General features: G+C 38.9%; 2 protein-coding genes across 2 annotated transcripts in view; both read right to left on the reverse strand.

The window, feature by feature from the left end:
* The window catches only part of gnb5b (guanine nucleotide binding protein (G protein), beta 5b), a 10,127-nt gene extending 5,820 nt beyond the window's left edge, over positions 1-4,307 (reverse strand). Inside the window, exons 1-5 of the mRNA XM_059352298.1 lie at positions 4,107-4,307; positions 2,742-2,878; positions 2,528-2,569; positions 1,504-1,580; positions 985-1,117 (exon numbers count right to left, since the gene is read on the reverse strand). Of these exons, the coding sequence (XP_059208281.1) occupies positions 985-1,117; positions 1,504-1,580; positions 2,528-2,569; positions 2,742-2,878; positions 4,107-4,218 (501 nt within the window). The 5' untranslated portion in view covers positions 4,219-4,307. The remainder of the gene's footprint in view (positions 1-984; positions 1,118-1,503; positions 1,581-2,527; positions 2,570-2,741; positions 2,879-4,106) is intronic.
* A 3,090-nt stretch (positions 4,308-7,397) lies between these two features.
* The window catches only part of myo5aa (myosin VAa), a 66,276-nt gene continuing 60,280 nt past the window's right edge, over positions 7,398-13,393 (reverse strand). Inside the window, exons 36-39 of the mRNA XM_059349542.1 lie at positions 13,049-13,331; positions 12,764-12,938; positions 12,542-12,622; positions 7,398-11,184 (exon numbers count right to left, since the gene is read on the reverse strand). Of these exons, the coding sequence (XP_059205525.1) occupies positions 11,032-11,184; positions 12,542-12,622; positions 12,764-12,938; positions 13,049-13,331 (692 nt within the window). The 3' untranslated portion in view covers positions 7,398-11,031. The remainder of the gene's footprint in view (positions 11,185-12,541; positions 12,623-12,763; positions 12,939-13,048; positions 13,332-13,393) is intronic.

Here is a 13,393-nt window from a genome sequence, read left to right on the forward strand (position 1 = left end):
ACGTGGTGAGAAATTGATATATACATTTTTAGTCAACAGTCATTTTTAAGAGTAAAGTCTTCCTTTAAGGTTGCTTGAGAATGTGGAACCAGTCCTTTGATAAATGAATAGTAAACAGACTTTGTGAGCCCTGAATGTAGTTCAAGGCTTTGTGCTCCAAGGCCTATTTTAATGGTACAGTCAAAAGGCTGTGAGTGTTACAGTGTGCTCATGTGCATGCATGTGTCTTTGTGTGTGAGACACTGTATAAGAGAGGGTCAGGGAGAACACGTGCGTGTGTGTTTGTGTGTTAAATGTTCTTCGTTCCAGTCCGTGTGCTTGAATCTCTCCTAGATAACGGCCACTCAGTGTCTATTAATACACCCAGGATAGAGGACCATCAACACCCCCCCCCGTCTCTTTTGTGCCCCCTCCTCAGTCTGCCATCCATTTCCCTGTCATCTGTCATTGTGCTGCACCGCCTTGCCGACGGCCAGCGAGGAGTAAATTATTAAAGCTGCAGTTTTCCTCATGTTCTCCTTTTGAGTCTGTCCCCTACATTTCTTCTATCCTGTTGTAGAGCCAACAAAAAAGTTGAATTCATGCTGATTCATTAACCTTTAAATAAAGGGTCTAATACAGCAACACAAAAAAATCAACATAATAATAGTCCTAAAACGCTAAACACATAAAACCTTAATATATCTTGGGGTATGATTCTCACTTCAGGTGTGAGAGGTTCAGGTTCAAATCCCATACGAGCCCTACCAATCACAGTGCTGGTGTCTCTTGCCAGTAAGGCTCCATTGGTTTTAACATACCATAGAACAGCTAAATGGATGCTACCATAACTCTCAGATTCAAGACAATTATTTTATGTGCAACTCTTAGAAAGACAAACAAAACACTTCAGCCACTTCAGGATCCAAGTGCATTGATAACATGTTTCATCTATAAAATTATCTTATATCCAGTTTCTCACAAAGGCACTGAACTGGTGCTCACCTGCATGTCGGAGCTGGTAAAGGTGCATCCTGATAAATAGTTGGTGTGCATGGCAACAGACTTCTTCTTTGCAGCCAGATTCTCATTTTTGTCCAGAGACAGTGGGAACACTGAGCACTTGTTATCCAATCCGCTTTTGGAGGAGATAACAAAAACATAAATGATGGGTCACACCATGTTTAAGATGAAATACTATTAGACAATATTACACAGGTATAGATATACCCTAATTGATTGGGCTGACAAAGAAGTGATGACTGAGTATAAGGAATGAACATTCTATATTCATGTGGTAGAGTTAGTATATGAAAACAAACATATTCCCAGTTGGATCTAATTCAGTGTCAATAACCAATAGCAATAGTAGTCACACACCGAACATTGAAGTACCTTCAGAGTATATATATATATATATAATTTATCTAGTGTTAAGGTAATAAGTTGTATGTTTTATTAAAGGAAGGAGTAGCAGTTTATACCATCATAGCATTAAAAAAGAAAATGATTGTCTGTACTCACCCACATGCAATAGCACAACCTGAGGGAGCATAAGCAACCGCCATAACCCATGTACATGGCAGGCTTACCCCATGTTCCTGTAACACACACATGCAAATGCATGCAAATGGAAGAAAAATGTGTCAGTGGTAATGCGTTATTGATAAGAATATATATTCTCTTTAATAAGCATAAAACCAGCTATTCTCTTACACATAAAAACAGCCATGGACACACACACACACACACACCTAAACATTGTTGTTACACCCAAACATGTTTTAATGGGGATTAGATAGATTATGTCCAGTGCAGTTATATCTGCTCCATCAAGAGGCATGATGGTTACCAGGCACACACACACACACACACACACACACACGGGACAGATGGATGGATAATCTTTAAATGCATGTGGCCGTGTTGCTTCTCTCTCAGAGGAGTATGACAGCAGAAGATGACCCCCCCACAAACACTCTGCACTAGTACTTATGGGCATCTGATTATTAAAAGGACAAAAAACAAACTTAGCCTTACATAACAGAGTGGGGAGGAAGTGGGTAAGGTTAAATTTGGCAACCAAGCTTCTGGAAGTAAAAGTCCCATTCATGTTTGTGTTGCGTGACAGTCCTTGCATATTTACAGAGGTAAGAACACTTCATCTGCATATCCTAAAATTTCTCTTCAAGTTGGCTCCTTCTGGTCATAAAAATAAAACCAACAAGGAACATCAGGAATCAAAGCTTTAATTTTAATAAGGGATGTTTCTGTGCATTTGAGCCCTTGATTTATGTTTAGAAATGTATTTTTTATCTTTTGTTATTGAGCCCCTAAATGTATGGTAATTATTTCTCAAATGAATTCAATAGAGCTGCAACGATTCATCGACTAATCGATTTCTCAAACGACAGAAAAATAATTACTATTTTGATAATCAATCTGTGGCATGTACAGACTTTTTTGATTGGGGTGAATCAAGTTGCAGCCTTTACATTCACACATTCTCTTACATGCACACAAAAGCACCACACAGACATTGACTCACCTTATTAAGAGTGAATGCATCCCAGACAATCACTTTGCCATCCTAGATAAGAAAAGAAAATCCACATTACATAAAAATAAATAAAGAGAGCCCATATACTATAGGGTTACAAAGCAAAAAAGTGTTATGTACACTGTCCTGTATTTGAAAATACTGCTCTCTGGTTATCATAATAAACTTCTGAACAGTATGTGTGTGCAGGTGTGCAGTATACCTGTGAAGAGCTGACGAGACGACGTTTGTCTTTACACCAGTCCATACACAGCACCTTGTTCCCATGACCCTTCAGCACACGTCTGGTCTTTATGGAGAGAGTACCCACTACCTCAATCTTCTCAGCCACCTGGTTCACTGAGGTACCATACACACACACACACACACACACACACACACACACACACACAATTCAGTAGTGGAAGACTAGGGTTGGGCAATATCTACCAAATTGGCGTATGACGATGTCCAAAATTAAACATCACTATAGTATTGTTTGTCGATATTGTCAGCGCAAGTCATCCAAACTGATCAAATCCCATGAAAACCACCAGAGGTTATAGCATTACATATACAGTGAAACAAATGTGTTCTTGTTTGAATTATTCTGAATTAGAACAAATTCTCTTCTACTTTACAATCGTTGATGTGACAGCCCTAGTTTGCACAGTCGGTTGCACTTGTAAAATCAGCCTTTGCACCATTAAATCAATTAAAATTGTTTTTTTAAGCAGTTAATAAATGCCACCGCAAACACATGCTCAGGTGTAGGTGTGGATGGGGGCGGGGCTTTTAAATCAAGATGCTGGGCTCAGTGGTCAGTGCCTGTCATCCATCCAGGTGGACGATGGTATTGTCCATCAGGCCAACCCTAGGAAAAATTATTTAGAATTTTTGAGTAAAAGAAGGAATAAGCAAATGTGCTTCACAATAGATTATTTTTTTTTTAAAGTACAGAAATATTATCAGGAAATTGTACTTAAAATATCAAAAGTCCTTAAAATGTGACAGAATGGTGCCGAAAAAATAAGGTATTATTGGTTTATTGTTAGAGATGTTAATTAACGTGTACATAGCATTTGATAAATATCTAGCTAGGCAATTTGTTTAATTATTTTGTATAGGCATCGAGCAGGCTAATCTTCAAAAATCCCAGAGTATTATTACACTGTGGCACTGCTACTTTAAATTTAAGTACAAAAGATATCATCCACAATCATAAAAAAGTTGGGACGATTTTAAAAACGTAATAAAAACACAAATCCTTTGCGACCAACATTCTATTGTATACAACACAAATACAAGAAATGTACAGCTCTAACTAGGAAAGTTTTGTTTTTTGTGTGAATATATTCTGAGTTTAATGCATTCTGTTTTTCTATTTTACGCAGCGACAGCGTCCTAACTTTCCTGTACTCCGGCTTGTAGCTATAACAGATATAAACAAAACTTCAGGCTAAAGTTTAACGAGCTGCCACTTGTAAACTTCTCAAAGTAAACACTGGTGAGTTAGAGTAAATATGTGCCCGAGTGCTACAGCAGGTGTAATAGTTGTCGTTCAGTTGTTTCTGTCCCGGACACTTACACTCCACGTCGCTCAGTTTTTTCCGCTCCTCCTCCAGCTTCTTCTTCAGACTCTCGCTCTCTCTTTTCAGTGACGCCACGCTCTCCCCACTCTGGAGCTGCTGACAAGCCATCTTTAAGAGGGAAACAACAACAAAAACAGTGAGGAGGGAGCGGAAGGGGAAGATAAACACGGGAGACAGGGGGAAACTGGACGGGACGGGACGGTGGTTTGGTGGTTAGAGGTTTTTTACGACTGTCCTCAACGCGACAGTGATGCTGCGCCGCGCGTCACACTCACAGCTCGTCAGCCCCGCCCCCCTCCATCCTCCACAGCAGGGGTCTCAAACTCAAATTACCTGGGGGCCGCTGGAGGCAGTATCAAAATGACCAATAAGACACAATATTACTAAAAAAAGACACAAAATGACTGAAAAAACACAAATCACTTGAAAAAGACACAAAATTACAAAAAAAAGACCCATCATTGCAAAAAAAAAGGACACAAAATGACCAAAAAAAGAGACACAAAATTATTTTAAAAAGACACAAAATTACCAAAAAAAGACACAAAATTATTAAAAAAAGACACAAAATTACTAAAAATAAGACACAAAATGACTGAAAAAACACTAAATCACTTGAAAAAGACACAAAATGACCAAAAAAGACACAAAATTACCAAAAAAAAACTCAAGTGAGTTGTTGACATCCCTCTGTCAGGGTACTCATGATTTCCTCTGTGTGTGTGTGTGTGTGTGTGTGTGTGTTTAAGCTACATTAATGCAGCTGCATGTCCAAAGGTGCTGCTGAGTGGGATGTGCTCAGTTAAACAGATGTTTTACAAAGTGTCAGTGTGATCCTCAGCAAGCTAAAGATACCCTTCATATATAGAAGCTTGGCAGCTGCCGCACAAATTGCTGTTATCATCATATATGTTCATAGATAAACATTACAGCAGGAGGCACCTCCAACTTTTGTAGGGTCCCAGTCTATCTTTTTCCCTTTTTTCAGCAGATAAATATCCTGTTAGATGTAGGCTACATCAACACTAATTAAACTCACAATATGCCGAATTATCCACTGAGGTCTACTTATCTACAAAACAAACAGACTAGGTTATTTAAACAAGTAAAAACAATAAATAAAGTAGTTTCAAGTTAAAAATCTATGTTGCTCCAGTGCTGTCTGGTGAAGACAGGATGTCCCTGAGGAGCTGCATGCCGAGCTGTCGCTAACGTTTGCTCAGCTTGTTTCTCTGATAACTTAAGTTTGATGACTGAAATCCTTTATCCGGTTAAAATATATATAGTTAAAAATGACCAAAATGTAAAAAGTGTATCATAAAAATAAAACAGGAGAAAAAGTACATTTAAGACAGCTTCTGGCAGATAACCACAACACAGAAATTTGTCTAATAATATTTATCCATTTTAATGCAACGTAAAACGTTAAAAACAACATATTGTACCTTTAAAAGCTCTCAGATACTGCAAACAACAACACTGATGTGACAGTGATGAGAAAACTGAAAGAAAAAACTTACCACTTCCACACAGAAGGAGCAGTAGTTGATGGCCTCTGCCTTAACATAGATGTTCATAAGAGGACTGGCTTTCCCACAGCTCTCACAGGGGCCAAAAGTGGTCGCCACGAACGTCTGGTCACACATGGCTGCAGATGATCACCAAGTCGCCTTGTGGAAAACACACACACACAAACAGAAAGAGTGATTCAATCAGCGAGACTACAAGTTGGAGATATTTTGGTTTATTGAAGCTCTTTTGATTTCTGTACCATGTTGTGACCACTTGGCCCCATTTGTGTGTGTACGTGTGTGTGTGTATGTGTATGTGTGGCTAGGAGATAAGTAGTTGGTAATCTACTCCAGCCTGATCCTTCTCTGAGCTGCAGAGGGAAAGGAGTGCAGCACAGCTATTCTGGGAACCGCACACATCCAGTACACACTTTACAGTATAACACAGAACTAAGTGATATTTGACCTTTCACATCACAAATCCTCATTTCATCACTACTGTACATGCACTGTAATATTATTTAAAGTAACTTGTTTTCTAACTGCATTTCTTTCCAATTAATACATTTCAATACTGTATATCTTGTAAATCACATAATAACAAACAAATATATGCAGTTTTCTGTATGTTGCCATATTACATTTTGTAAAAATGTTAGGAAGCTTAAACATTATCAGTGTGTAGAATAAAATAAATTATTTATATTAGCCATTTGTTGTCAAACTGAGCATTAACCATAATTGAATTTAGGCAGCTGTTGAGGTAATCATGAGTTTTCTTTGTATAAAATGTACAGAGCATAAGCAGAAACTGGAAAGACGTATCACTCAAACTACATCCAGTCTGGTTAAAAACTCTCTACTTACAGTAGCACACAACCAATTCAATAACTTGTAAATGTAAACACAAAATACACCAACATCAGTTGTTTGCTAAACATTATTTTCACAGCCATATCAATAATAAAATCTTACCTCACAAGAGAATGTCTTCAGCAGGTGTTTGTCCCTGGAGAACTAAGTTGAGTTTTTCCAGTGAAGAGGATTGTCAGTGAAGGAACAGTAAGCTTCTTAGTGAAGTGTTTAAGCTGTGACTCTGCTCCATACGCCCCTGCAGCATTACCCACAAGTTACATTTACAGTATAATCCAGTACACATTATAGATTTTATATCTAAAAACACCTTAAACAGCATGATCTGAAATGAATCTACATTTGGCGCATTTCTGCAGTAAACCATATTGAAATATATAGAAAATCTTAGAACATTTACAATAAAATTAAATAATAATCATCATTAAAACAGCGGATTGCAATTTTATTTGAAAGCAGTCCTGGAAGTTCAGGAATTTCTTGTACTTGTTTTTTCACAATAAATTACAATGTGTATAGAAAAAATAAAGGATATTCATTGCTGTAGGCAATTTACCTAACATTTTTACCTGTTTTAGGACAATAAAAATATTTTTATTAAGTTTTTGTACAATCATGCATTTATGTTGTTAGCAGTTTTATGTGATCCCATCACCTGCAATCTATTACATCCAGCCCTGATTACCAGCGTTCTTCAGGTCCTGTGCCACTGAAAGAGCAAGACATCAGACATTTTGAAGAATTCTTTAATGCAAATCAAAACTACAAATTTTTGTTTATTTAATAGTAAGACTTTTTCCATCTTTTCCTTACATGACTGATTTTTTTTTTTTATCTTAAAAGGTGTATGACAAACAAAAGAATGAGGAAAAATGGTGAAATAATCTCCCAGGAACAATCCAACAGTGCTGAATTCTTTTATTTTACTTTTACAGATTTGACAATTTATTCCAAGTTTCTTAGTTTCTTAACGGTGAACACATTCACTAAGCACAGCTACCAGAAACTACAAACAGTCCAGTTTGTCAAATGTACACATGGGTCGGAGAGGAAACATGTGGTACTGGCTTTAGCATGTTCACACCAGTACCACAACTGCTGGGGTGATGATATATGTTTGTTTTTAACAACTTTTAAAATGGCACAATCGACGCTAGTGCTGATAAGATCAATGGTCATTTATAATGTCTACGTCGTATCATACAACCAACTCTCTCTTTAATGTAAAAATGCAGATTGAAGGAATGACACCTTGTCCTGTTTGAGAGCCTGAGAGAAGCCGCAACTCTTAATACATCAGTCCACAAGGATAGTGTGACAAAGTGTGAGAGGGCTGGTGCTGCATCCATGTGTCTTCTTACCTGTGGCTTGCATTAATTGATAGTTTGAATAAAACAGTAAGAAAGATCACTGATTAAGAAAGTGAAGGGCCTACTCGCACAGGGAATTTGGTGGAGGAAGCTTAATGGGCTGCAGGTGGGAGTGAAAAGAAAAATCATCTATCATTTATTTATCTGACTTCCTCAGCAACGTCTTAAAAAGTGCATTTAGACTGATGGCTAAACAGTGCAACCCATCTGTGACACCAACTGTAGGACAAAAAAGGACACCTCGTCAAAATAAAAAAATGATCACAATTAACAATTTCATATTCATTTTACAGTGGAAAAAAAATACTGCACTGACAGAACAAAACAATGCCACAATGTTGATCATTTGTTTAAGTCATTCAGATAGAGCAAATAATTCAGATAAGGCTTTGTCCAACAATGTGCAGCTAAAATCATGATACACTTCATTAACAATTTGAAACATTCATATGGTTAATAATTCCTTCAGTTGCCGTCTTCCTCGGCACAGATATGTAGACTTCACACAAACCATACTTTAAACGAGCCATTAATCCAACCCATATAACAAATTGATAACAATGTGGTCCCAATGAGAGCATATGGATATCAAATCATTCTCACATACAAGTGCAACACAAATTAAACTTCACATACTAACTTATCTTTACTCCATTTACAATTTATTTTAGTCTGTAGCTGTTTCCTGTTAGAGTGAGAATATGGCATTTCATGAGATACACCATGGTAAAACAGTTATTACTTCTCACCACGTACTGTATCTTCACCTCAGCTCTTAGCACTGCAAAATATTTTGATGTATGCTTCCTTGGTTGGTTGGTTGTAGACTAAACAAAATATTAAATAAAAAAGGTCCAGTTAAGGTGGCCGTTCAAATGTCTTATGTGTGTAAGCACCTTAAAAAAAGAAAATATCCTATCAAAGTGAAATGTCTTTGTGAAAGTGTGAGGTCTTTAGGCAAAAATAAGGTTCACATGAGAGGCAAATGTGGTTGAGTGTTATTAATACTAATGGCACAACAGGAAGTAAACGCGGCAAAAGTGCTAAACACGAGGCAGCGAGGATGATGTGAATGCAGACTTTTTTCCAGATTCCCTGACAAGTCATCCATTGACTCTCAGCTCCACCGACGTTTCTCCATACAAACAACCAAAAAAGAACAAAAGCTTGGGAAAGTTCATTTCTGGTAACTGGTAATGCTGGGAAAGCCAAGCCCATGCAGGTTAGTTGAGGGCAGCAGCAGCAGCAGCAGCATGCTGTACAGTTATTACAGCCATACTGACTGAGTAATGGGTGTCTCAGCCTTTGAAAGCCAATTTGACTGGATATCTGGACCAAAACAATTGAAACAGAAAAGACAAAAATATATTTTAGTAACCCTAAACTGAAACCTGCGGTGCAATTGAGATGTGGAAAAAGAGTTCCACATATTGTGTTGGTGTTTTTGGTAATAAAGGCCCAAGTTGGGCTTTCTTGGCCACTCAACAGGAAGGCATAGGGTGGACATGTGGGAGAGGAATGGGTCCACAAAGCTGCAGTTAGTGTTAGTGTGGGAATAAAGCTGAAAACATTGCTTTAAAGCTGCAGACAAACTCTCAAAAACCAACTTCTGAGAAACCTTTCTGTCCATTCTGCTCAGTGATACATGACTTCAGGATATACATAACTCTGATACTCAAGAAAAATGACAATACTGAAATAAATAGTTCCACCTTGATAATAGTAAAAGACTAGAGCTGTGACCGGAGAAGACAAGTAGAGAGAGGAGTGCAGAACTCCCCGTGATACAGCAGTAAGCGTGTAACGTTGTGTGTGTAATTAAATAACTTTGTGCCAGTGTTTGTGTGCTGCTTAGCTCTGGTCACAGCTGTAAACAGTATAGATTGTAGCAGTTTAAACCCATTTGTCGGAGTTTAAACCTCATAACGTCCAAATATCTCTTCTGTTAAAACCCGTGCTACACTTCATCTGCCAGAAATGCAGGATAAACATGACAAAGCGACATCTCTAAGTTAAGACGTGACCTAACAAATAGTTATCTTTGCCGGCACTCCTTAAACTATACTAGATCATTTACCTGATATTGACATAAATAGCCTACAAGGAACTAAAACAAAGCTGTTTTATCTTGGGAAATGATGGTCCCATCCTTCATATATCTGAGACGTTTTATGCAAAGACAAAGCTTCTAATCTAAAAAAAGGAGAGGGTGGGGACGGAGGTAAATGTAATAAATAAAATACATGATATATATTATTCATATTTATATATGTATAAATAATATAATACAGACAATGAGTTCTGTCTTGGCTTGACTGTGTTCAGAGAGTAAGATGACGAAGTACAGGACGAAGCCTGCTCCAGGTAACCTCGACATGGGGCGGAGAGAGCTAACTTTAGCACGGTGTCACTCAGCCAGCTTCATACTGGGACTCAGAATTCAATTTGCCTGTTAAATAGAGACCCAACATACCACGTTAGACTACAACTTATCAAGTTATTCCTTCCTCTGGGTCCACTGCTGTGTTTTGGTATGTACATTCTCACCAGAGAACGAGACGATGACGAGAAAAATCTTAACAGCTAGTTGAAACACAGGGGAGGGGGCTGGGGCATAGCCAGGGTCCAGACCACTAAGACAGACCTGATGCAGAGTGAGTACTGGAGGCATTGATCTGGTCCTGTGGCGTCTCTAAGAGGCAGGCGTTTTTACAAGCGGTGAATGGATGATGATGTTTTACAGCCAGATTTAAACCAGTGGCGGCGGCGACTGTGAGTGTCGTGTGTATCTGTGCGTTTTGACAGAAGGTGCACGTGAGTGTAGACGTGCGTGTGTACGTTCAGAGGATGGAAGTATTGCACAGATGCATGTTGGAAGTTCAGCATGTTGTGGGGTGTGTTTCATTTTAGGTTCAGACCAGGGTGATCTTAAGAGAACTGGGAACCGTGTTTTGAATTAGAATTCAGTTAATTTTTTTGGACATAACTGCTCAAATTGTGTTAATACACGTCCTAATTTTTGAGTGTTTTTGATACTCAGATTTTTTTCACTTGTGATGATTGTGAAGTCTTTTCGGCCCAGTGAGTGTCTTGTGACTTGCAATTCCAGCTGTGGCCACTGCATCAAAATGGCCGCAGGGCTCAGAGTCGTCCCGTCGGGCTTCGGTTTAGACGCGGGTGAGGAAGGCCAGGTTGAGCGAGCCGGGGATCTGGATTGTTTCCAGGGCAAGGGAGGAAGGGTTGAATGGGAAAGTGACGGGGTAAATCATCTTCGTGTCCATCAACAACTGGGGACTCTCACAACGGTCTCGCAAGCGAGTCTGAATGGAAAAAGAAAAGAGCAAATTAGATGGAAATAATAACTATTGCATAATTTCAATAGCAGAAAAAAAGAGCAAATTTCAGTTTTGGAAGAAAGTGAGTGGACTGTAACAGTTCTTTTGCGCATTTAATTGTTTTGCATTGCTACTACATTATTTTCCTGCGAGCCAGACAGTCACCACTTTTAAATTCCCTTCATTTAATTGTAAAATATCTACTATTTCTGCATTAAAAGCCTAAATTGGACTAGACCTATGTTCTATGTTGAGTTGTGTACTTATTATTCCAAATGTTTCCAACAATGTTAAAATCTGACCAATTCACTTGGTCACCTGTTAACGGTGCCATATCCTGATAGTTCCCTCTAGCTGCTTTCAGTGAAACACCAGATGATACATCAAAGAGTTAATGTAAATCATACAATGTCACAGAATTATACTCAGTCACAGTAATACAGTATTTCTTCTGCCCCATGGCATCACTTTTGCATTCATTGGTTCCATTTTGCAACATAGTAATCCAGTAGCAACCTTAGTTATAGATATGATTTATTAAATATTGAACGACTTTTAACATTAAACGTCATCACGCCGGACACAGACAAGAACTCTCTCATTAGTCCACCCAGTAGCCTCTAGTCTTGTTTAGTGATAGGATTGTAAATTATGTTAATAAACTTAATGTATTATGCAATGGATTCACTAGCTCGTCAAACCACTGGTTAGCTTGTCAGAGACCATCTGAAGCACAACAGTAGTAAGAAGTGATGTGACTGTGGTGTAGTTCCCTATAGCATAAGGTTAGTTTTTTACTTCTGTCGGCTGTATTAACGCTTCAAACTTAATAAAAGTGGTGTTAATTTATGAAGATTATCCTGCTGAACAAAATGTGTAAGCATCAGAAACGTGTGTTTGCCACAGAGCTTATTTTCTGCGATGATCCAAAATCCAATGCAAAAATCCCATAGGCGAATTCTCAATAGACCCTATGGGGATGCTACTTCTGGGTTGGCCTACAAAAATATGTCTTTTGTTTGCTCTCTATTTCATTAGAATAAAATGACGTAAATAAATGTGACTATAAATGTGACTAAACCGAATAAAACTTAATTAGTGTGAAGACAAAACTTTCACCAAGAGGAGAAATTACATATGGTGTCTTTAAGTTATAATATCCACTATTTTTACAGAACCAGAGACTGCCTGAAGGGTAGAAAAAAATATTTTAAAAATGTTTTCCATGAACATTAATTTACTTTAATTGACATTAATTGACTTCTAATTTTTTTTATTATGTAGGCTCATAAAACAGTATGTCCAGACAACAGTTTGTATGGATTCATCTGGAGTAAATTACCTGTATGGTTCGTATGAATGCAACCGATACTCTCTCCTCAAACTCGTTGACTGGAGTGTACAGGTTCAGGACCTTCACAATCTAAAACAGACAGACAACAGAGAGCTTATAAACACATTTTACCCACAGTGGTTGTTTTTTTTTCTTCCATTTTTTAGACTGAAAATTGTTTGAAAAGTCGGTCTGGTTTCGTTGAATGTGGTGTAATAAGTGACAGTTTACCTGAGCAGTGGTGAGGGCCAGGCACATGGAGCAGATGGCCTCTGCGTCCTCATCAGTCTTTTTCTTCACCTGCAGCAGCTGAGCCGCCTGGATCAGAGGCTCCAGAGTCTCCTTGGCTCCGCATACCATCAGACCTTTGTCTCTGAGCCATTCCTCCAGCTGGCTCACATTGTACCTGCACACACACACGCACAGAAACACATGCTAGTTGCGCGGTCACTACAACAAAAAGACAGAAAGACCTGAAGCAGAGCTGGCTCCCCTCTGAGCAGCTGCAGGACCTACCTGATCTGCATGCCTTTGCTCCAGGAGCACATGTCCTTGCGCAGCAGCAGGTTGTTGAGGGTGACGGCCCCGATGATGTAGAACTGCTGTTTCACCACCTGCTTGATGAGCTCGGGGTCGGTGCCGTGCTGACACATGGTGGAGTGGAAGGCGCTGAGCTGCCTCAGGATGGAGTCCAGGGTGTAGGTGCCCTCGTCGGCGATACTAGATGTTCGCTTACGGAGACCTGTTGGCTTCACCCCCGATACGCCCTGGATGGTCTCGTGTTCCAGCATGCCGGAGACTGCAGGACACACACACACACACACACACACACACACCTAGTAAGTACTTATATCATGTGCA

This window comes from Centropristis striata, chromosome 2 (genome assembly GCF_030273125.1).
Source record: "Centropristis striata isolate RG_2023a ecotype Rhode Island chromosome 2, C.striata_1.0, whole genome shotgun sequence".
Taxonomy (NCBI): domain Eukaryota; kingdom Metazoa; phylum Chordata; class Actinopteri; order Perciformes; family Serranidae; genus Centropristis; species Centropristis striata.